This window comes from Pseudorasbora parva, chromosome 19, assembly GCF_024679245.1.
Source record: "Pseudorasbora parva isolate DD20220531a chromosome 19, ASM2467924v1, whole genome shotgun sequence".
In the NCBI taxonomy this organism is placed as follows: Eukaryota; Metazoa; Chordata; class Actinopteri; order Cypriniformes; family Gobionidae; genus Pseudorasbora; species Pseudorasbora parva.
Genome location: NC_090190.1, coordinates 21,805,808 through 21,832,066, shown reverse-complemented (window position 1 = coordinate 21,832,066; position 26,259 = coordinate 21,805,808). Strand labels below are relative to the sequence as shown.

General features: G+C 39.2%; 1 protein-coding gene across 1 annotated transcript in view; it reads right to left on the bottom strand.

The window, feature by feature from the left end:
* Positions 1–23,482, bottom strand: part of oprd1a (opioid receptor, delta 1a) — a 56,679-nt gene extending 33,197 nt beyond the window's left edge. Inside the window, exon 1 of the mRNA XM_067426265.1 lies at positions 23,008–23,482. Coding sequence (XP_067282366.1) covers positions 23,008–23,246 — 239 coding nt within the window. The 5' untranslated portion in view covers positions 23,247–23,482. The remainder of the gene's footprint in view (positions 1–23,007) is intronic.
* Between the last annotated feature and the right edge of the window lie 2,777 nt (positions 23,483–26,259).

The window sequence follows — 26,259 nt, the reverse complement described above, 5'->3', positions numbered from 1 at the left end:
CATGGTCATCTACTGTGCTTGATTCTGAATACTGTGCAATCCAAAGGCATATACTAAATCAGTTTTAAGCATCAGTGCAGTCCAATACCTCATATTTAATTTATAATACATTATATTCCATTTCATAAAGCATTTTAAGCCTTGATAAATCACGCTGTTTGAATTCACTGGAAATTATTCAACAAGCTAAACAATTAACAAGATCATTCAATTGCTCAATTAAATTCCAAATAAAGTTTTTTTCCCTCTTATTATATTACGGGCAACCTGACAAATCTTATTGGGAGTACATTTGGGAATTATTTTGTTGTTGTTGTCTTAAATTGATTAAAAATAATAATAATAATAATAATAATAATAATAATAATAATAATAATGATAGTAAAATGGTGTCTCACTATTAGGCAAGGCAAGGCAAGGCAAGTTTATTTATATAGCACATTTCATACATAATGGCAATTCAAAGTGCTTTACATAGAAAGGAATTAAAATAGGGATAAAAAATGCATAATTAAAAATAATAAAATGATGATAACCAAAGAAAAGAACAAAGGTAAACTAAAACAGTTATAAAAATATTTTAAAAAATGATGCATAGATAAGGTGCTATCAGTCGGACGTACAGTGGCACAGTGCTCATTCAGTAAATGCACAGCTAAACAGATGTGTTTTGAGTCTGGATTTGAATGTGGCTACTGTTGGAGCACATCTGATCTGTTCAGGAAGCTGGTTCCAACAGCGGCTGGCATAATAGCTAAAAGCAGACTCTCCTTGCTTTGAGTGAACTCGTGGTATTTCTAACTGATTTGATCCTGCTGATCTGAGTGATCTGTTGGGTTTGTATTTAATCAGCATATCTCCAATATATTTCGATCCTAGCTAATTGAGAGATTTATAAACAAGTACTAGTACTTTAAAATCGATCCTAAATGTAACTGGAAGCAAGTGAAAAGACCTGAGGCCTGGTGTGATGGTCATATTTTCTGGTTCTGCTCAGAATCCTGGCAGCAGCGTTCTGTATGAGCTGCAGCTGTCTAATGGTCTTTTTGGGAAGGCCGGTGAAAAGGCCATTACAATAGTCCACCCTACTGGTGATGAAAGCATGAACCAGTTTCTCTAAGTCTTGCCTGGAAACAAAGCACTTAATTCTTGCAATATTTTTCAGATGATAGTATGCTGATTTAGTTATTGCTTTGACATGACTACTGAAACTCAGGTCTGACTCCAAAATCACTCCAAGATTCCTGACTTGATTTTTTGTTATCAGACCTTTAGCCTCAAGATATGCGTTCACCTTGAGAATTCCATCTTTGTTTCCAAATGTAGGGATTTCAGTTTTGTCTTTGTTTAACTGAAGATAGTTTTGGCACATCCAGTTGTTAACTTCATTTAGAGACACTCCACTGACAGCATATGCTGGTATTTTTAAAGAGACATGTATATGTTCAGTGCTTTTGTTTTTTGTTTTTTAAGTCTGATGCATAACTCATACAGCCCTTTAATTACACATTACGCTTATTATGACTCACATAAAACATTTGGTGGTTAATGATATATATGCTGATCTTTTTAAATCTGTCCAGAAATTGCAGTCAAGCATGATTGTGTTGCATTATATGCTGCATTCAAATCCCCCCGGGATGTTCGTATTTACGAGGTGAGAAGTCATGTTTACAACATCATGTGCATTCAAGTCTCTTTGGTTGAGCAAGATGGCGGTGTACCTTCTTTTAAAGAATTTAACAAAAATACAGCAAGATTTGTTAACTTTGCTTATATAAAATTAAGAATAGCGAATGGGCATCAGGTGAGTTTTAATCTTTTATGTTTTTAATTAAACTATAAGCCACTGTAAACAGTATGGTTACATATTAGGCAATTTTTATATTATAATGCTAGCTTACTTTGTTGTATATGACAAGGCCTGACGGTGTCACCGCTAAATACCTGTTATATTCATCTACAGATGTTACATCCATTGATTCTGCCATGTTTCTCACTGACATGCCCCCAACTCATACAGATTGGGGCTTAAAGAAAATCCTGAACTTCCCACTGGTATTAACGACTTTGTGGTGGTGTTCATGTGCGTTCAACTCGTAAATACAACCTTCATGACATGACTTGAATGCACCAATAGACCTCTTACAAATATATACATTACATATTAAATGTACATGAAAAAAGTGACATGTGAAGACCAAGTAAGGTAATGTCATGTCACATCAAGTTCAAAGTAATCTCAGGGCAGACAGACAGGAAACAACACAATTTAACATCATGGTGAATGGACAAGGAGTGCAGGGGAAGAAACAATTGAAATGGTGAACACATGATTAAACAGACACAGATGAACTAAATGAACTAAAGGCAGCCTTTCTCAAACTTTTTTCAGTCAGGGCACCTTTATAAAAGTGCATACAATATTAAGGCACCCCAGTTTAAAATAAATTCTAAAAACACTGCATAACCCAAATTTAAATGCAAATTTCCTGTTTATTTAGACCGGACAGTAATGAACAGAGCATAATACTCCATTTCAAAGTAAAAACTGTCTGGTTCTTGTGGGGCTTTTCTTTTTAAAAAATGATCTATGCTGCTGTTGCTTGTTTCTTGCTCTTTGTGAAATCAAATGTATTTTCGCGGTTAAATTATAAAACAATGTAGCCAACTGCACAGTCACGCGACCCCGGTGAGGACGTTATGACAGTTACTGATGTGAGACGGATTTTTATGGTTAATTTTATATATATATATATATATTTATCTAAAATTAATTTACAATTTTATTAATCCGCTCTTATGTTTAACCCTTTCACACGTAAATGTAAAACATTCTTGCTGACCACCAGCGTGAGTCTTTCAAAGCGACCGTTATTAATGTGTCACTTTATGGTTTCCATGGTGACGCGTCATTGCTTGTCATGTGACACACCGCAGCAACAACAGAGCTGAATGAATGATGATCTGCTTTTATGTCATTTTTCCTTTTTTATTCAAAATATTCACAAATTTGTTAGATATGGCATGAAATGAAATATCTGATATTCTGATTGTCAAATACATACAAGTGGAAGTGTTTTGTTGTTTAAACACCTTAACGATCGCGTTAGTTGAGCTGTATGCACGATGGGCGCCGCCATCACCGCTGCAGGCGCAGTTCAGAAAATCGGATCTGTTGGATTTACAAGACGTGAATTCATCCACTTCTCGCAAAATACATAAAAGTAAGTGACAGGTGAACTGGCAGAATAATAGAGTAAACTTTAAAGTTACTGACACAATGTGTATCTGATATGAATAAAACTAATTATAATGGAAAGGATTATTATTGCCTCTTCATTTTTCATTATTGTGTATTTTACAAACTCTAAATGTATTGGGTTTTTTTTGTACGTATATTTATGAAACCCAAAATAAACATTATGTGGCTGAAAACACTGAAAAGTTGTGATGTATGACAGCTCTGAGCGCGCCTGTCTCTGGCTCAGTGCAAGCCAACGCGAAAGCACATTTAAATTTACATTTGAATGAACGTGATGCACTGACCGTTCTAATCACATGCGTGAATGTGTGATCGTACGTCCGAAAGGGGTACAAAGAAGAAGAATGTATTTATATAAATTCAAATATATTTTATATATGAAATTTCAGATTTTTTTTTTTTTTAGTCTACGTAATTTTATGGCGGCACCCCTAAAACAGTCAGGGGGCACCCCAGTGTGCCGCGGCACCCACTTTGAGAAAGGCTGAACTTAACTAAACAGAATGGTGACAGGTAACCAATACTTAGAATTTGTCCTCTGCTTTTAACCTATCCATAAGTTAGTGCGCAGCACACACATTAAGAGTAGTGTCAATACACACACACTGCAAACCGTGGACACACATGCCCTGAGCAGTCAGCATCAATTTTTACTGTGGTGTCCGGGGAGTGATTGGGGGTTAGGTGCCTAGCTCAAAGCCACCTCAGTCATTTCCTGTCTGTATTGAGAATCAAAACTGCCACCTTCCAGTTTCCAGTCTCTCTAACCTTTAGGCCATGGTGCCCTAAAAATAAAACTACCGTATTGTTCCATAAATAAGATGACCCTAATTATAAGACGACCCCCATGTTTTGGTATAATTCCATCTGAATTATATAACACTAAAGCTATCCAGTTCATAGTGAAAACCATCTACCAAAATGTAATTAACAGTAGAAGTGAAATCTACAGGGGTTGGTTACACCAGCTGTTGTAAGTTACAGCTTAGCCTAGTTTTGACATAAATAGGCACTAAGTTACAACTTTTAAATATTTAGCACTACTAAATATGTTATGAGTTGCACCATTAAACTTAGTTTAAACGTAACTCTACATTCCAAATTAGTATTTAATTAAATATTTCACCCAAAAAAATTGATTCTGTCATTAATTACATTAATTACCATAAAACGTACTAAAGACGTACTAAAGTCCATCTCACTACAGTAGTTCTACGATAATATTATGAAGTGACTAGATTTTGTGACGAGAATAGTTTTTGTGCGCAAAAAAAAAACTTAGATAGTGATAGCAAATTTCAAAACACTGCTTGTTAGCTTCAGAGCTTTATGAATCAGCGTATAGATTGATGATTTCGAATCAAATGTCAAACCACCAAACTGTTGAAATCACATGACTTTGGCAAACAGAACCGCTGATTCTGTGACCCAAGTTGTTATTTTAAACTGCATTGCTAGAAGGCCGGGTTTAAAGCATGACAGCTTTATCCCAATAAGATCAAATATCTTTGAAAAATTTGATTCTGGGGAGTGTTGTAGCTTCACTTGCACTTTCAACTCCAGTGATTCGCAGAAGGTAGGTGGATTTTATTTATTTACAGGATAACGGTTGAATACGTGCTAGGCTCAGGTCTCGGATAACCTCTAGAAGGGACATGTTTTGTGAGAAGAAAATCCTCATTTGCTTGTGCCTTAAAGGGTTAGTTCACCCAAAAATGAAATTTATGTCATTAATGACTCACCCTAATGTCGTTCCTCACCCATAAGACCCCCATTCATCTTTAGACAGAACACAGTTTAAAATATTTTATATTTTAGTCCCAGAGCATATGCAGTCTATGCACACTTTACTGTCCATGTCCAGAAATCTAATAAACACATAATCAAAGTAGTCCATAGGTTACATCAGTTGGTTGATTAGAACCTCTTGAAGCATCGAAAATAAATTTTGACATTGAAATGGGGGAACTTACCCTTTAAGGTCGCTCCACTTCTTCCTAATTTGCTTTATCTCCTTCTGCTCACAGGAGTTTTGTTTTCTTTGTAACCATCAATTAAAATGAGAATTTCTTCATGGCTGAAATTTATTTTCTCCTCCATATAAGCCATTAAGATATTTTTAATTAAGGTTTAATGTTTTGTGTTTGATAACGTCTTTGCTTTAAAGGTGCCCCAGAATGAAAAATTGAATTAACCTTGCCATAGTGAAATATTAAGAGTTCAGTACATGGACATCACATACTGTGAGTCTCAAACACCATTGCCTCCTCCTTCTTATGTAAATCTCATGCATGAAAAACACCACCGAAAAATAAGTGAATCTCAACATTTCATGAACTGCGCAGCTGAATCATCAGGTAAACAAGCGCCATGCGAGGATAGCAAAAACGGCAGCTCATGGACACAAATGTCATGTTCCAGGCTGTGTAGGGGACTTTTCATACCCTTCCCACAGATAAAAAATGTCAACAGTCATGGAATACCGCAACAATTTAATTCAAAATCGTTTGTTTGCGTGGCCCATTTCACCGCGGACAGTTTTTCTAACCTGGGACAATATCAAGCAAGCTTCGCTCAGCATATAAAACTGAAGAAAGGGGTAATTCCAACTATATTCCTGCAAGCAGTAAGTTCACGAGTTTGTGTGCCCATATAATCTTAGTGAAAGTGGTAAACAGATTTGGCTTGCTGTCTGCTATTGAGGGGCTCGGAGAGGATATTCTACCCGAGCTCCGATTGCCCCCCATTACAGGCAAATTGAATAAATAAAATAATGAATGAATGAGTCATTTATGTAGCGCTTTTATATGTACTACTGTACACCCAAAACGCTTTACACTCGTGTCAGGGATCTCTCCTCAACCACCACCAATGTGGTATACAAAATTGTACAAAAGGAGGATCAGGGGAGGAGGAGGGATGCTTCAGGAACCAAAAAGGTGAAGAGGTAAGCTGCTGGTTTTATACCTTGGTATTAATTGAAAGATTAGATGGACGTACTCCTCCCGAAATTACGTTTATTAACTTCACTAGTGATTTATCCACTTATTGACCGTCTCTATGTGGTATTTAAGTTACTGTATTTAGCGGCTTGTCAACATTTGTGTGTTTACTCGTGATTTGGTTTATGGACTATTGTATGCGACTAAACGTTTTCAGTAGCAAGCGGAATGTTTTTTTTTTGACGTCAGACTAGTGTTTACATAGAAAAACAATGGAATAGTAGCACATTTTAATGAAGAAGCACACTTTGTGTGAACTAGGTTTATCAATCAATCAACTTTATTTATATAGCACTTTTACAATGACAATTGTGTCAAAGCAGCTTCACAGTGTTAAACAGGACAATACTGCAACAAAATTTGATTAGAACTGTACCGTCGTTCTGGAGAAAACAGTGATGTTATCAGCTTATTTTAATTTATCATAGAGCAACAAAAAATGTTGGCAGATTAGTATTATAGTTTATAGAATTAAATAAGACCTAATTAATACATTTTATTTGTATATTTAGTTAATATAAAAATAACTTAGATCATAATTTTAGTGTTCCCAACTGAGCAAGCCAAGCCAAAGGCGACGTGATGAGAAAAATAAACCTTGAGAGAAACCAGGCTCAGTCGGGGTGCCAGTTCTCTTTTGGCCTATTAACAGTTTAATATGTTTGGGGTGGTTTTACAATAAACAAACAGACACCTATAGTGATCAGCTAAACAAATGTATTTAAACACAGACCATACATCACATGTTCCATTGATATATTAACTATACACGATCGCATTGTTTCCGGATGTTTACTTACGCGACGATATCCAACTACACACTGACATTTGAAGCAGTTTTACTCACCGCCTGCTTCCAAAGCACGACCGCAAACCTTTATCGCTGGAACCGTTCCATCAAAAATACACTTCTTTGGTGACATTGTTGATTTCGTGTCCCATGACTGCAGTGAGTGCAGCGTTTATGGGCGTGCATTTGCTCTCTCGCTCTGGTCCCCCATCCGGGAGACATTCTGTCACGGTTCATGGATTCCCTGTCTCACTCTTGGGTGCGTGTTGAATGTAGGTGAGGGCGGAGCCTGGGATTGGCTCATCACGCACCTGTGGCTGATCACCTGCACCAGCTGCAACTCATCACCTTCACCCTATTTAGTCTCTCTGTTTCTCTCTTGTCTTTGTCAGAGCGTTGTTGGATGTTTCCCCTTGTGTCTCCGTGTTGGTTGTCGTTTCCCCCTTCCGTGAAACGCTGGATCCCTTCCCGGATTACCTGTACCGACCTCCCGAGTCACAGCTGCTCACAGCCTGCCCGTGTCGCCAACAGAGCCTCTCTCACTGCTCTGTCTTATCCGGACTTCTTCAGTGTTCTGAGTTTTGACTTCTGTGACACTATCCGTCAAATAAACTAATTACTTGCTTTTGAATCCTGCCTCTGTGAATCCGTTACAGAACGCTCTGACCAACCATGGATTCAGCGAGTATCAACGCCCTACTGACCAGCAGCAACGAGAGACTGGACCAGCAGGAGGCGAACTTAACTGCCACAGGAAAGGCAGTACACACCTTGGTGGCACGGGTGGCCGAGCTGACCCAACAGATGCAACAACTCGACGGTCCCACTGTGCCCGACCCACCGCCGATTCCCCACACACCATCCGCATCGCGGCAACCGGAACCACGTCTGCCTACCCCCGAGAGTTATGCCGGTGAGAGCAATTTTTGCAGAGCCTTCCTTACCAAGTGTTCCTTGTTTTTCGCTCTTCAACCGCAGACTTTCAGCACGGAGAGATCCAAGGTGGCATTCGTCCTCACCCTGCTCTCCGGACGAGCCGCACTTTGGGGAACGGCGGTGTGGGAGAATCAACATCCTTGCTGCTCCTCGTTCCAGACGCTGGCGGCGGAGATGAGAAGGGTGTTTGACCGAGCGGTGACCGGAAGAGAAGCGGCACGTCAACTCGCAGAGCTCCGTCAAGGTAACCGCTCGGTCTCGGATTATTCCATCGAGTTCCGCACCCTGGCCGCCGAGTGCAAGTGGAACGAGGAGGCACAGTGGGACATGTTCCTGCATGGGCTGGCTGACCGCATCCAGAAGGAGATCTTTACCATCGACCTTCCAGAGAAGATTGACGGTCTCATCGATATTGCGTTGAGGGTGGACGCTCGTCTGAGTCGGCTGAGGTCCAGGATGGAGCCTCAGTTTGGGAGCGTCGAATGCCCTCAGGCCAGCACTACGGATGCGGTCAGCCACACCTTCGACCCGGAGCCCATGCAGGTGGGTCGAGCTCGGCTCTCCCGGGAGGAGAAGGCGAGACGGAGATCCCGTGGTCTTTGCCTGTACTGCGGCGGGAACGGACACCTGCTAGACTCCTGCCCGGTAAAAGACCACGCCCGGCGGTAAAAGGAAGGCTACTGTCGGGCGGGATCTCCGTGGAAAAGACCTCATCCTCCACTCTCCTCCCGGTGAGATTGCTGTGGGCAGCTCAGGATTATTCCAGCCTTGCCCTTCTCGACTCGGGAGCGGAAGGTAACTTCATTGACTCTGCCCTGGTTCATAAACTCAACATACCCACCATTGCACTCAAGAACACCATTTCTGTCAACGCACTCAACGGACAAGTTCTCCCTGACATTTCATTCACCACTGAACCACTTACACTGATCACTTCCGGCAACCACACAGAACGCATTTCATTTTTCATCCTGGACTCCCCTTTGGCTCCCGTTGTCCTCGGTCACCCTTGGCTGGAGTTACACAATCCAAGGGTTGACTGGGGACAAAACTCTGTGTCTGCGTGGAGTGATAGATGTTATGAGTCTTGTTTGGTGTCTGCTTGTTCGTCTGTTTCTCGTTCTGTTTTTCAGAGTGAGACGGTGAATCTGTCTAACGTGCCTCCGGAGTACCTCGACCTGAAGGAAGTGTTCAGTAAGTCCCGAGCTGCTTCTCTCCCTCCGCATCGTCCCTATGACTGTGCTATAGATTTACTCCCAGGTAAGTCTCCGCCTAAGGGCAAACTATACTCTCTTTCTATTCCAGAGAGGGAGGCCATGGAGAAATATATTTCTGATTCTCTAGCCTCCAAATTCATCCGCCCTTCCTCTTCTCCAGCGGGGGCGGGGTTCTTCTTCGTGGGGAAGAAGGATGGTTCTCTGCGACCTTGCATTGATTACCGAGGGCTGAATAACATCACGGTAAAGAATACCTATCCTTTGCCGTTGATGTCTTCAGCTTTCGAGAGGTTACAGGGAGCATCCGTCTTCACGAAGTTGGACTTACGTAACGCTTATCATTTGGTTCGCATCAGGGAGGGGGATGAATGGAAAACCGCATTTAACACCCCCAGGGGGCATTTTGAATACTTGGTCATGCCTTTCGGCCTTTCCAACTCCCCAGCGGTTTTCCAGGCACTCGTCAATGATGTGTTGAGAGACATGGTCGACCAATTCATATATGTCTACCTGGATGACATTTTGATTTTTTCTTCGTCTCTCCAGGAACATGTTCGACACGTCAGACGAGTGCTTCAGAGGTTGCTAGAGAATGGGCTTTTTGTCAAGGCGGAGAAATGCGCTTTTCATGCACAGTCTGTTCCTTTTTTAGGGTACATCGTGTCATCGGAGGGAATGCGCATGGATCCCGACAAGGTTAAGGCTGTGATGGATTGGCCAAGTCCAGATTCCCGTAAGGCCCTACAGAGGTTTCTGGGGTTCGCCAATTTCTATCGGCGTTTTATTCGCAATTTCAGCCAACTAGCCGCACCTCTGACTGCCTTGACCTCTCCCCGAATGACGTTCAGGTGGTCCGATACAGCCGAGGCTGTATTCGCCAAACTGAAAAGCCGCTTTGTTTCGGCTCCCATCTTAGTCGCCCCTGATCCCACACGTCAGTTCGTGGTAGAGGTCGACGCGTCAGAGGTGGGGGTAGGAGCGGTTCTTTCACAGCGCTCTCCCTCAGATGACAAGATGCACCCGTGCGCGTTTTTCTCCCATCGTCTTTCTCCTGCCGAACGCAATTATGACATTGGTAACAGAGAGTTGTTGGCCGTCAAGTTAGCGTTGGAGGAGTGGCGTCATTGGCTTGAAGGGTCGGGGGTACCTTTTATTGTATGGACGGATCATAAGAACCTTGAATATATTAGATCTGCTAAAAGACTCAACTCCAGGCAGGCTCGGTGGGCACTTTTTTTCGGACGTTTTGACTTTGTTCTCTCGTACCGCCCCGGGTCTAAAAACATCAAACCCGACTCTTTATCTCGTATTTTTGATGCTTCCGAACGCCCGGTTACTCCCGAGTGTATTTTGCCAGAGAAGATAGTTATCTCTACACTCACATGGGAGATCGAATCGAAGGTCAAAGTGGCCTTAGAAGGGGTACGCCCCCGCCCGGCGGCCCACCGAGTTGTTTGTTCGTTCCGGAGGGGTTAAGATCCGAGGTCCTCAAATGGGGTCACTGCTCCAACATTGCCTGTCATCCAGGGGTAAACCGCACTTGCAGTTTAATAAAGCAACGATTTTGGTGGCCACTTATGGCTCGCGACGTTCGCAGTTTTGTTTTGGCTTGCTCGGTCTGTGCGGTTGGTAAGACATCTAACCAACCTCCCCAGGGGTTACTTCAGCCGCTGTCTGTTCCTTCGAGACCCTGGTCCCACATCGCTCTAGATTTTGTTACCGCCCTCCCGCCCTCCCAGGGCAAGACGGTCGTTTTGACCGTCGTGGACCGATTCTCGAAGGCAGCACATTTCATTCCCTTGCCCAAATTACCCTCAGCCAAGGAGACAGCGGTATCTGTAGTAGATCACGTCTTTCGGTTACATGGCCTCCCGATGGACGTGGTCTCCGACAGAGGTTCCCAATTTGTGTCCAAATTTTGGCAGGAGTTTTGTAAATTACTAGGAGCCACGGTTAGTCTGTCTTCGGGTTATCACCCCCAAAGCAACGGTCAGACCGAGAGAGCCAATCAGGATCTGGAGAGAGTGTTGCGATGTTTGGTATCCAAGAATCCTTCATCCTGGAGCCAGCAACTCTCTATGGTTGAGTACGCTCATAACTCGTTACCAGTATCATCTACGGGCCTTTCGCCATTTGAGTGTAGTGTAGGTTACCAGCCACCTATTTTTCCTAGTCTGGATTCCGAGGTCGCGGTCCCCTCTGTTCACGCCTTTATCCAGAGGTGTCATCGCACATGGACCAGAGCCCGTGAGACTCTGCTCCAGGTGGGAGCGCGCACCAAGGCTAAAGCCGATCGCCACCGGTCTAAGCCTCCCGTTTACGTCGTCGGTCAAAAAGTGTGGCTTTCTACCAAGAACATTCCTCTCCGCTCCGTATCTAATAAACTTGCTCCCAAATTTATCGGCCCGTTCACTGTCACCAAGATCATTAGTCCGGTGACAGTCCGCCTCAAACTCCCTCCGGCGTACAGGAGGATTCATCCCGCCTTCCATGTATCCAAAATCAAACCTGTTTTTCACTCCCACCTTAATCCGCCAGTCCCGGTTCCCCCACCGCCGCGACTCGTAGATGGGGAACCAACTTATTCGGTTAATCGCATTCTGGATTCTAGACGGAGGGGACGCGGTTTCCAGTACTTGGTGGACTGGGAAGGTTACGGTCCGGAGGAGAGAAGTTGGGTTCCTGCTAGGGACATTCTGGATCACTCCCTTATTGATGATTACAATCAACAGGTAAGGTCGGCTGGGAGCGTCAGGGGACGCTCCTAGGGGGAGGGGTACTGTCACGGTTCATGGATTCCCTGTCTCACTCTTGGGTGCGTGTTGAATGTAGGTGAGGGCGGAGCCTGGGATTGGCTCATCACGCACCTGTGGCTGATCACCTGCACCAGCTGCAACTCATCACCTTCACCCTATTTAGTCTCTCTGTTTCTCTCTTGTCTTTGTCAGAGCGTTGTTGGATGTTTCCCCTTGTGTCTCCGTGTTGGTTGTCGTTTCCCCCTTCCGTGAAACGCTGGATCCCTTCCCGGATTACCTGTACCGACCTCCCGAGTCACAGCTGCTCACAGCCTGCCCGTGTCGCCAACAGAGCCTCTCTCACTGCTCTGTCTTATCCGGACTTCTTCAGTGTTCTGAGTTTTGACTTCTGTGACACTATCCGTCAAATAAACTAATTACTTGCTTTTGAATCCTGCCTCTGTGAATCCGTTACACATTCCACCCCATTCTACATCACACAGACCCATACTCGAATAAAACTCTCCAAAACTTGTGAGAAACCAGAAGGAGTATTTTTGACACAGAAAAAACTTCCAACTTATTTTTTTAATCTTTGTCCGTGTTTAGTATGGGAATCCAAGTCTTTAACAGTGTAAAAAACTCAGTATGCATGAAACAGCACTCCTGACAACTGGTCTTGGGTCATAAACTGTTAACCCCTAACAACATTGCAAACATGACAGCCAAGCATCTCTTAGATGTTTTCTTTGACATTTCTTTGCATTTTAACAGTCTTTTGCGATCTTCTAACATTACATTCTGACACACCGTATTTCTTGGCACACTCATTTTAGATGTATTTGGCACCACCCATTGTTGCAACTGCATTATTGACATCTAAAAGCCTAGACCCTGAATATAAGACAAACCCGTTTTTTTTGTATATCTAATAAAAAACATTGTCTTCAATTCAGAACAATATGAAACTATTACTAATACAAACTATTACTATTAAATAATAGTATGGTGAGCAATAGAGAACAGTATTTCTGGCTTATACACTGCTAGTGTGGATTATTTTGACGTCATGAGCATGATGTTAAGTTTGGACCGTCTGCCTGGTTGGCTGGTCTGGAACTCACACAAACTGCGCTTAAGAGGAAAACATGCTGTGAAACTGCTACGGTGAGTCAGACCAAAGCACGAACATGATCAAATATGTGAAATTCTCTCCCCTCAGTTCCAAATTAGATTTTTTTTTTTTTATAATTGATTGAGTGCTAATTGATTTGTCGAGGAACAAAATGTACTTGCTGCTCTGTTTTAAAACCAGACACAGCACATCGGTATATATTTTGATATATGTTTTGAAGTGAATATGTGCACTTTCTTTAAAACCTTTGTTCCACTGAAAAAAATGTGGCATGCAGATTTGGACAATATTGGGAAAATGTGCCTCTACTGCATGCAAATCTCCAAAAACACCAGTTTTCAGGAGCAGATGATCAATTAATGAAGACTTATGACGCCATTCCTTGCATAATACTATGTTATGACCTAAAACACCTTTGCTGTAGTGCATGACTTGTAAACTAACACATTTTTAATGTGTGACTCACATAACCAGCTTTATATGACCTTTCTGATGTAGTAAACTTTCTTGATGGCTCACCTACAGAATTGCACTTACAGTGTGGAGTAAATCTCACCACGGGCATGTTTTTCAATGAGCTCGGGTTGGGTTGGGTTTGGAGCAACATCAGGGAGACTAAATAATAAGAGAATTGCCATTACTATTCCTTTAAAAACATCAACCACTAAGCTTTCAACTAAAAACAAACAAACAAAAAAATAATGTCAATGTTTCTCCTCATCTTAGAAAATGGTAATTGGCTTTAAAAAAGCCAGAGCATAAATATTATGTGGATTTAGATGCAGTTAATAGCCACCACTGAAGAACAACAGCACAAGGCAATTACATGAACACCAATTGCAGTCTAGACTCTTTCCATCACAAAGCTGCCCATTGCTAGCCTAGAAATCTAGACGCACCCTAGCAGCAGCAAATTTAATCTGCCCACGAGTGTCGTCTAGCAACTCTCAATACCGTTCTGAGCTGTATTCGCCTAACTCTTGCCAGGCCAATCACATTGTGTATAGAGTCGGTGGGCGGGGCCATAATGACGATGGCCGAGTTGTGTTTGCATGCTTCTAGTAAACACAGAAGCTGGCGAACGGCGGTCTTTCGAATCAGCTTTGACCGCGACTCTGGAAGACTTTGAGTTAAGCTTTTCTCTGAGAAAAGAACAAAGAACGGCACTGAAGTCATTCTTAAAAAGGAAAGATGTGTTCGGAGTTCTGCTGACCAGATACGGCGAAAGTTTAATCTATCAACAAGCTGTTTCACCTTCGTTGTTCTGGTTGGTTGTAGCGCTATCCAATGGCGTGCAGAGGGAGTTTGAAAAACAACCGTTTATCCCGCCCCTCGGATTGAGCCCTGTCAATTGTGAGTTTCCAGACCAAACATCTTGATATGGGTCTGGCTTGTCAGGCTAGCCCATTGCACCTTATATTCAAAAACTATAAATTGTGTAGTTATGCTGCAATTTTACCAGACAGACTCACTTGCTGGACAAAATATCGTTGGTGTGGATTTAAAATTATAAACAGAATTTCTTGTCCACCCACCTCAGCTCAATAATCAGATGCAGGGCACCTCATTTGCAGAGCTCTCAGTGACGGGTGATGAAAAGACTCTCAGACAGACCACTGACAAGTGCCTTGAGCTTCAACTCAATTGTGTGATCCAACATCATTATCAGCTTCATAGCACTATTATCTGATGACAGACTATGGGAGGGTATAACCTGGTTGTACTCCAGTGTATTTTTCTTTTCCCTTAATTCCAAAATGAGCACATTTTATATTTCTCTCTTCCTACTCCCACAATCTATCATTTCCTGTGTTCAGTCTGGCTCATAAAATAATGCTTAGAAGATTGAATTTTTACAGCTGCAATTTCAGCACATTTCGTCCACTCTAAGGTGCTAGTGGGCACTACTGCTAAATGTTTTATATCTTTATTTCTCCTTTTTTTTTTTTTTTTTTTTTTTACAATGAGGCATTATTTGTATGAGAGGAGAGCCTTCAAATCTTGAGAACATTTTGAACCACAGTTGATAATAATTTAAGGCTCTCGTAAACTGAATTTGCTACACCGCAGAACATGTTAAAATGGAGTTAGTGGAAGAGGATTTTACAGAACTGGAAACAAAAATCCCCAAATCTAGTCCTGTTAAAATAAATATATATATATATATATATATATATATATATATATATATATATATATATATATATATATATATATATATATATATATATATATATATATATAAAATATATAATTTGTGTTCTACTGAAGAAACAAAGACACCTACATGTTGGATGCACTGGGGGCAAGCAGATAAACATCACATTTTCTTTTTTGGGTGAACTATCCCTTTAAATCTTCCTGTTACGAGACAGAGTGTGAAACCGCTTCAGTTTCAGTACGCGCAGGAAACCAAACAAATCATTCAAACTGATTTGCGAGCTGAAATCGCACAGAAACCGCACACAGTATGCCCGCCTTTAGACAGTTCTGCCAACTTATTTGAATTTGAACAGAATCGACTCAAAAGAGTGATTCATTTGTGAATTGAGCATTGCTCATGCCCAGACGATAAAGATACAGCAAGCTTGGAATAAACTGTGCATTTAACAACTAATTGTGTTAAAATAAAGTAACGAGAAGAATGTTGCCCAAGGTAAAAGTACAGTTTTTTCATTAGAAGTGTACTTAAAGTAAATGTACCCACATTTAAATCTACTCTTAAAGGAATAGTTCACCTCAAAATGAAACTTGTGTCATTTATTCACCCTCAAGCTTTGAACACAAAGAATGATATTTTGAAGAATGTCGGTAACCAGACAGTTGCTGGGTCCGGTCTGGTTACCGACATTCTTCAAAAAAGGAAATATGAGGTACTAATAACACAGAAATACCTTGTTGCAGGGCACACACAAATGCGCATGCCTACTCAGAATGATGTTTAGTTTGCTTGTTAGTGTTTTATTGTTGACAGAGTTGAACATTTAAAATTGCCTAAGTCACAAAGGCATGTTCAAAAATCCGCCTAAGTCATTTATTCCTGTTACGTTAAATAATTGACATGCATTGTCATTAGTATGTCAATAGTCATCTTCTGACATAAACTTTTTGAGTGACATTATCAATAAATATCATATATTCAAATATTGGTTCAGTTTTTTGTGTTTTCTGAGAAACCTGGAAAAATGACTTAGGCAATTATTTTAGGAAGGTGACGATATATATATATATATATATATATATATATATATATATATATATATATATATATATATATATAAACATATATATAAAGAGAGAGAGTGCTATAGACTATTATTTTGCTATTCAGTTTTATTTCCATTAGTTTCCACCATCTGTTTTCTGTTCCCTGATTGAATTTATTTGAAATTTATTTTGACAAGTTTACAAAACTACAAAATATCAGGTATCCCATACTCTTTAAAAAAACTGTTGAGGATAAAAACACAATAAAGCCATTGGCTTATTTCCATTGTAGCCCCCTTGATGTTAATAAAGGATATATAGCTTTATATAGTAGTTACAGTATATCCTAACCAAATACAAATTTTAAAACATTAAACAATTCACATTTAAACAATACAGTCACTCTGAAATACAAGCATGAAAAAAAAATACTTCAGTTCTCAAAAATATAAATCTATATTTTTTACAAAATGAATAGAAACCTTGTCAAATGGCTATCGTTTTAACTTATATGGTGGAGGTGACATTAGCTAGAAGGATCGAGTGAGCGATCTGTAAGCAAATAAACAATGACATGTATCTAGGATTGTATTTTGTAATGCAAAATAATATTAACCTTTGTCATTAGACACACAATACTGATTTTGGTAAACTGTTAAACATTTTAATTGACTTTGATTTAATTAACTGCTGATGTGGTCTCATTTTATATTTTAAAAGGTTTTCTCCAAATTTGAAATGGCTATTTTTTGATCATATCAATGTTGATTCGACATCAGTGATGTAGACTCAACATTGTAGTGTAACATTGCTTCAACAATATTACCATTAATTGTTGTTAAGTTCAATATTGATTCAACATCAGTGATGTAGAATCAATCATACTAATGTTGATTCAATAGCATTACCATAATCATTTTTTCACCATTGATTCAACATTAAATACAGGTGCAACACATGATATTGAACTAACATCAGTTCATAATGTTGATTCAAGGATATTACAATATATTTTTTTTGTTGAAATCTCAACATTGTTTCAACAGTAACTGAGGGTGCAAAAGTGATGTTGAGAAAATATCACTTTGTAATGTTGACTCAGTGATATTATCATTGATTTGTGGTTGAAATCCCAACATTGTTTCAACATTATCTGAGGGTGCAAAAGTGATGTTGAGAAAATATCACTTTGTAATGTTGAATCAATGCTATTATCGTTGATTTATGGTTGAAATATCAGTATTGTTTCAACATTAACTGAGGGTGCAAGAGTGACGCTAAAGCAACATCACTTTGTAACATTACTTCAATGTAATTAGCGTTGACGCATCAACACTGAATAAACATTGTTTCAATGGTTATATGCTGGGTTCCAATTATTACTGTATGCTCTCTCTATGAAACTTTCAATTTAATCAGAAATTGTTTAAACGGTCAAAAAGTGGATAAATCGCTACTTACTGCTTGCAGGAATACAGTTAAAATTGCCCCGTTCTTCAGTTTTTGATGCTGAGCGCCGCTTGCTTGATATTGTCCCAGGTTAGAAAAACTGTCTGTGATGAAATGGGCCGAGCAAACAAACGATTTAAATTGTTGCAGTATCCGATTATTATAAACATCAACCATGAGTGTTGACATTAATATCTGTGGGAAGGGTATGAAAAGTTCACACATCCCCTGCACAGCCTGGAACATGACATTTGTGTCCTTGAGAGCTGTCGTTTTCGCTATCCTCACGTGACGCTTGTTTACCTGCAGATAATTCGGCCGAGCAACATGTTTTGTGAACATGTTTGGACATATGCAAATGTTGGGGGCGTACATATTAATGATCCCATCGATTGCGTCAAAGTTGGCGTTATGTTGAAATTCACTTATTTTTCCGTGGTGTTTTTCATGCACGATATTTACATAAGAAGGAGGAGGCAATGTTGTTTGAGACTCAGTATATGATGTCCATGTACTCTTATTGTTTCACTGTAACGAGGTTAATACATTTTTTAATTCTAGGGCACCTTTAAAACTACTACCCCTAGTGTCATGGGAATGCTGTAAATGCTGTTGTCTGAAATTTTCTAAATAGCTTGGAACCATGTTATTAACAATTTTATGTTATACCAAAACGAAATCACTTTCTCAAAGCCCACCATTTAAAACATTCACTATCCAAATGCATCCAAGGATGAAAATGATTCAAACTAATTTGTTTTGAGCCTTTTGCTATTTATTTTTCATACCCTGGGAACAATTACTATACTAAATGGAGGTGGCATAATAAAACCGGGGATGAAGCAAGCACCTGCAAACAATTTTAGGGGATAAACATCCAATAATTCGGCTTTTGTTAAAAAAAAAAAGTTTGTCTTGTTTGTCCTGAGCAGTTAAACTTCCCATTGTTCTTTAGAAAAATCCTCCAGGTCCTGCAAATTATTTAGTTTTCTAGCATCTTGTTCATATTTGAACCCTCTCCAGCAGTGACTGTATGATTTTGAGTTTCATCTTTTCCCACTGAGGACAATTGAGGGATTCAATCACAACTATTAAAGGTGAGGTGGGGGGTGAAAACTTATTGAATTTGAAGATCAAGGTAAATTGATCTTATTATTCAAAATGTTATTCACATTTTCACATATTCTTTAAATGGTTCACATTCTTTTTCATGCAACTGTATAATATACAAGACGCAGTGGAATTTAAAGGCCTAAAACCCGACAGTAAATCATACAAAATATTGTTTTTACTAAAATATTTTTTTTCAATCTGGTCATAGACATTTTTTCCATTATCTTAGACAACACACCTAAGACAGAAACAGGCCTATAATTATATTTAACTTAATGATTAGTGATTATATCTTTGTTAGTTCCTATTGTTACATATGATTTTCACCCGGCATAATCTGCTACGTGGGTCTGCTTCAGGTCTCCACCTTGGCAAGGAGATCCCTTGGATCCACCTCCAGCTGCCGAGATGCTCACTCCACCTTGGCTCCTCCCTCCTTTGGCTCCTCCCTTCCTTGGCTCAATACCTGGGACCATTTACCTTACAGCTTTGCTGAGCTCCCTAATCCTGCCAGCTACGCCTTTGTCAGTTGTTGCTCCGCCTGCGCCACGGCCACATTCTTTTCTGGTGCTTCCTTGGCCCACAGTCCTCTGGCACCTTGGCTTCACCTTGGATGCTTGTTGCTGTGGCTCAGCTTCATTCTTCAGGTCAATCAATGCCACTAAGGCTTATCAGTTCATTGGCTTTGCCCAGGTCTCCACCTCCATCAGCGCTGTCCCAATTTGTCATCTACCTGGGTCTGCCTGCCAAATCTTAACCATGGCTCCTCCCTCTATTGACTCTGCCGTGGGCCTTCTTCCTGGCTGTGCTCTGAGTCTGGGCTCCAAGCTGACTCATTCTGTTTTAGTCTCTTCCCTGGCTCCTTCTGTCTTCGCCACCCTAATCTCTCCCAATGTCGTCATCTTCTGTGTCTTCCCCCTGCCAGCCCCTCGTCCCTCTCCTAAGCCCCTCCCTCCTCAGTTAGACATTCCAGGAGGGAACTGTTCATAACTGTCCATAACTGTCACAGTTATGGACTACTCTTTTGATCATCTTTTTTTGTTTTATTTAGTTCCTGTTTCCCCGATCTGTCTATGTTCAGTTCACTTGTCGGTTCTTGTGTACAATTTAATGTGTGATTTATTCACTTGTGTACTCATAACATATGCATGAGAATACAATTACCCATCCTCACTGTTTGACGTATTATATTGTATATAATGTGTTTAGTTTATTTCCTTGAAAATCCTTATGTAGGCAATGATTTAACTGTACATACACTGTACACTTTTTTTTTTTTTTTTTTTTTAAATCATGTCTCCAAATGAACATTTTCTAACTGATCACGTCTACATTTTTCAGTTGGCAAAATTCAATTTCTATGAATTGCTGCAATTTAACTCACAGAAATTCAATTTGGCCAACTAAAAATTTTAGGTGTGAACAGGCACTAGAAAATTTTCAGTTGGAGACCTGAATTTTTTTTTTTTTTTTTTTTAACAGTGTAGGCATTTTATATTTAATACAATGAATATAGCATCATGGTTGTAAATAGTTTTTCTTGATGTATTTAACCCTTAAATGCATGATTGTTTCGCCAAACATTCTTACAAATTCAGGTTTTTAGCGTCCCGGATCTATATTTAACATGGATAGACCTCTACCTGTTGCGGTAATATAAAAAAAAAACTCCTGATGTTAGAGTAACAGTTACAGAAGAATAAAATAAAACCTATTTCGTTGCCAATTTTGGACTTGGAAGGCTTCAGTGTGAGCAGTTGTTTAATACCATCATCATCTGTCCTCGTCAGAGTTCGTTTACAAGTACATTCAGCATCTGCCTCATATTCGCAATCTCACTCATATTCTCAGAACTCATTTTCAACCTCTTCAAAATCAATATTTTGATCACTGACAAGTTCTTGACCATATCCATCATCAAGTGAAACTGACACTAATATTTGATTGTGTTTAGTATTTGCTCTCTGCAGTAAATCACTAAGCCATTTCAAGTTTTGCAGATTATAAGTATTGTTTGGTTTTCTGTCTGAGGTAACTACACGTGAAACATCACTTCATCATTGCATATCAGATATTTCCACCTTGTGGAATAAAGGTGCCTTATTTTTTCATTGTAGATTAATTTATCATTGTGCAAAAAATATACATACAATCCTACACATCTCGGGTCATTAAGGACCCTATACAATTGTCATCATTTACTTACCCTCATGTTGTTCCAAACCTGTATGAGTTTTTTTGTTCTGTTGAGCACAAAAGAAGATATTTGGGAAAATGTTTGTAACAAAGCAGATAGAACAACCATTCATTACCATAGTATTTTTTCCCTACTATGGTAGTGAATGGTTGTTTAATTGGCTTGGTTACAAACATTTTTCCAAATATCTTCTTTTATGTTCAGCAGAAGAAAGAATCAAGTAAATGATGATAGAATTTTCATTTTGGGGTGAGCTATCCTTTAATAGCAATTGAGATGTAGGTTACAAAGTCAATCTTTATAAATGACAAAAATGAATCATTGTTGCTTATGTTTTCATTGCACTCCTGATACATCTTTATCAGTGTGCAACTTATCATTTTCAAATTATTCAAAGTGAAAGCACCCTGTGTTAAAACTAAGCTCAACTTTCCTCTGAAGCAGAGAAAAATTAGTGCTCAATTAGTATGTTGATTAAAGCTGTCTGTGTAAGCACCTCAGTACCAGGAGAACAGAACAATTACTGTCATTTTGAAAATGCACAGCTGGTGCGGTTCCTTTTTACGCAATGTCATTTTCCAGACAACCCAGTGACTTGAAGACTCTCGCTGTGGTTGTCAACTGAATGCTGATAAATTAAAAGGCTATTCTGCCTTGCACAAACTGTGCTTTTTTTAATAGAATGAGAACCAATTAAAATTGTGAATTATGCCACACAGCGATGTTTGATAATTCTTTATTTTAAAAGGGTGCTGTAGGAAATATCATTTGAGCATGCACCACCTCTTCGCCGCCACTCACAGAGAGCATATATTACCTCACAGTGAGATATTCATCACATCTAAATGCCACACTCTGGAAAGAAATGGAACATGGTTCACAAAATATGAGATGAGCCGTCTCTTGAGATATCCACGGCGGTGCCCCATAATGCTATTTCCATCAGATGATCCCAAAATGAGGTAATTTCCGGTCCTAGCTCTCTCTTACTGATGGGTTCATCAGGACCACAACACTGTGCACCCCACTCATACATGAAAATGCCTATGGCAAACACTTAAGGTTGCTAATACATGATACAAAATAAGGAAAGTAATGCATGACCTGCAATTTGTGTTTCCCCCCTGTACTTCTGAAAATGGTGAGGTGCTCGAACTATTCATTTCTACAATGCGCACTTGCTTCTTTACACAGGATATCTGATTAATCTAATTGAATCTGCCCAAACCAACACACAACGTAAAATAGAGATTAGGGCAAGTTGTCACAGTGGCTTTATCTTAGTAGCCTAACTATAATGTTTACAGGGCTTGTTTCTCTAGCAGTGTTTTTTTTATTATTATTTCTTTTTATTATTATTATTTTATTATAGTACTCATAGCATATGTTTTTATCTCATAAATTGTATTATACGTTTAATAGTTGTAGGTAGACAAGTGAACATTATAAATCTACATGGCCAGACAAGAATACACTATGTAGTAAAAGAAAAGGTTGAACTGTTCTCATTTTTCCTAAATGTCAGGTTGATAGTGTACATGGTTTTCATTTTTAATTGCTTTAATTTTTACAATTTGATTAAAAGTTTTTAACAGCAAGGCAACTTAATTGCAGGTTCTCATTGTGACAACTTACCCAAATAGTGTAGCAACATGCATCACTTCTAGGTCACTGTCACAAAAGGTGAGTGTGTGTTCAATGAAGTGTGAGGTTGTTTTTTCTCTCTCTCTCCTCACTAAGGCAAATTGTTCAGTTGGCATATTTCATAGACAAGACTATAGGGTAGCCTATATAATACATTTATCAGGATAGACAGACAGACGATAGATAGATAGATAGATAGATAGATAGATAGATAGATAGATAGATAGATAGATAGATAGATAGATAGATAGATAGATAGATAGATAGATATCTGAAACATCTTTATGTTTTGTTTTGTTTTGCTTTGCTTTGCTTACCTGACCACCCCGTACATCACTAGAATGTTTCCCAGGAGTCCTACCACGCAGATAACGGAGTAAAGAGCAGTGATGGAAATGGCGATGATGATTCCCGCGGGACTCTTTACGGGGTTAGGCTCGGTGTAGTTCCTTCCGTCGGGTACGAAACCCATAACGTCGTCGGGAAAAGTAACATTAAACGGGTTAATGGAGTAAAGGTCGGACATGTCGCCACCGGGGATAACGGACGGCTCCATCGCTTCAGTGTCGTTGCCCGCTGAGGGGCTGGAAAGTTGCGCCTGACGATTTGAACTTTTCGATCTCAGAGCGGAGAAAACGTAGAACTAAGCTCGGTTTTTGCAGGATTCGTCAAGCGTTTAATATAAAATAACGTCCATCAAGGATAAGTGACAGTAAGAATGGAAGCTTTCCTCGGTTCAGCTTCCGTCTACAGGTGTAAGCTGAGCTCTGCTCTCTGAAGGGATCTGCTAGATGGCTCAAACTTGAGCTTTTTATGTGAGAGGAGTGAGCGAGTCGGAGGGAGAGCTTTTAATAGGCTACGTCAACCTGCTATATGCTGTACTCGGATTCCCGACATACACTTGACTACTTATATAATAACCCCAGATTTTTGACAGCAAGACTGAATAAGTGGAGAACCAGAAGGTGAAATTGCTCACAGTAAAATGAGGTATAAATCATTTGTTTTTGAAACCTTGCCAGAAGCCTGTTCTTCTGAGAATATGTTCCCTGTTAGCTGCATATCCTACTAAAATACAAAATAGCATCAGGCCATACCAACAGCTGATTGCACAATGTCTATTTTATATGCAAGTTCAATGCAAACATTCAGTATGATTTTCATACCATATATGAAATACCCATAGTGAAATGATATTTACATTTATTTATATGATACATTTTCATGGTGTTGTTGTAAGACCATATATTTGTAAATATTATGTGTAAATTACATGAGTCTTTTTAAACAACATAATCATTCTACATGCTTAGGATTTTGTTTTATATAGGCCTAGGTTATGAAATACCAGTGTGTATCTTTATCTTTTTCTCTCTTTCTTTCTCTCTCTCTCTCTCTCTCTCTCTCTCTCTCTCTCTCTCTCTCTCTCTCTCTCTCTCTCTCTCTCTATATATATATATATATATTTATATGATACGTGAAACAATTTATATGATATATTTTCATAATGTAGTCTGTTACTATATGTCTAAATTATATATGTTAATTACAAATTTATTTACAGAACATATGCAAACATTCAGTACACTGTATGTCACGGTGTGTAGTGCAGCAGAGAAGAGGAGATCCAGAACTTCCAAATAGATAGGCTTTTATTATAAGATAACATGAACAGAACACCAAACACCACAAATCAGACTTAAGACTTGCGAGGCCTATTGCACAAAACTAGGATAAGGGATTAAGCCGGGATATCTTTGTGATCTTGTCACCTGTATGCAAAATTTAGTACACTGCTTTCTTGTAATTGTAGCTTGAAGACACACTAACACCAAGAACGATAACGACAAATAAACATATATTAGCAGATAAATTGAACCATGATCACCAAAATATCCCGGCTGAATCCATTATTCTAATTTTGTGCAATAGGACCCAGAACAAGGAATGACTACACAAGAGGAACTTAAATGGCAAACAGAAAACAAGATAATTAACAAGACACAGCTGAACTAAACTAGACTAACGATTGAAACCATGGGTACAAACAAGTGGCGGGAAACAGACAAAAGAACAAGTGACAAGTTCAACAAAAAAAGATGTTTTAAATAGGTTTACCATTTATGAAATAGTAAACATATATGTAAATATATTACACATATTTATATGATACATTTTTTATATGGCACTGTATGTTAAGACCATAGGCCCTACTGTATGTTAACAACATATGTCTCATTTACGTATAATACGTTTATTTTAACAGCATACGTATATGCAGTCAATATGCTTATAGGATTCTCTAATTATTTCTCTTATTGATTTTGAACAGCTTGAATTTCACAATCCATGACATGTATCCAATTTCAAAACTGTCACCATTTTCTGCAAAGAGATTTTGTTTTGTTCTTGATTGGATCGCATGGGTAACTGCAAAAGGCAAATACTCCAAATGTGTGAAAAACATCGCTACCCTAACCAAGTGCATCCCCAAACCTCAGCATGAAAACAGATCAGCGCTGATGAATGTGCACTGCGCTTCTGCTGTTCTATCAAATGATAAACAGTGCAAGTACCTTGATCAATTTATATTTGACTCGGGATTTTGCGTTAATCAGTGTTGTAATATGGGGACATTAAATGTTCTGTGGTGAATCTAGCTGTAAACAGTTGAAATCGCGGTGACCCTCAGAAAGCCTGGAGCCCTTAGAATGGTCACTAACTTTTGCCCCTCAAGTTAATCTACAGTTAAACTCTAGATTCTGTGTAAAACATAATAAAATAAAACATAATTAAAAAATAATAAAAATAAATCCAATGAGAAAATAAATCCAATGAGAAACTGATGAAAGATAAATACTGCAATTGTTAAAAGTTGTGTTGTTAAAGGGATAGTTCACCCCCCAAAAAGCTTTTACTCACCCTATATAGCATTCCAAACCTGCATGACGTTTTTCTTAGGAACATAAAATAATATAATTTTTTTATATTTTTTTTATATTATTTTATATTTAGGTAATGTTGACCTAAGAGGTCAACTGGTTTGGTGACAGAGATATGATTGGGCAGTCTCTTTTGTCTGTGTGCTGTTGTGTTTTGCGTAGCATGCAGCTCCTGTTTATCATTGGCCGCAAACTTTTCTGTTGTGTTCTGTGTAGCATGTGGACCATGTGGTTTGTTTTGTGTATATATATATCCTTCTAAAAAAATTAGCATATTGTGATAAAGTTCATTAGTTTCCATAATGTAAAGATAAAAATTAAAGTTTCATATATTTTAGATTCATTGCACATCAACTGAAATATTTCAGGTCTTTTATTGTTTTAATACTGATGATTTTGCCATACATCTCAAAAAATTAGCATATCATGAAAAGGTTCTCTAAATGAGCTATTAACCTAATCATCTTAATCAACTGATTAACTCTAAACACCTGCAAAAGATTCCTGAGGCCTTTAAAAACTCCCAGCCTGGTTCATTACTCAAAACCGCAATCATGGGTAAGACTGCCGACCCAACTGCTGTCCAGAAGGCAATCATTGACACCCTCAAGCGAGAGGGTAGGACAC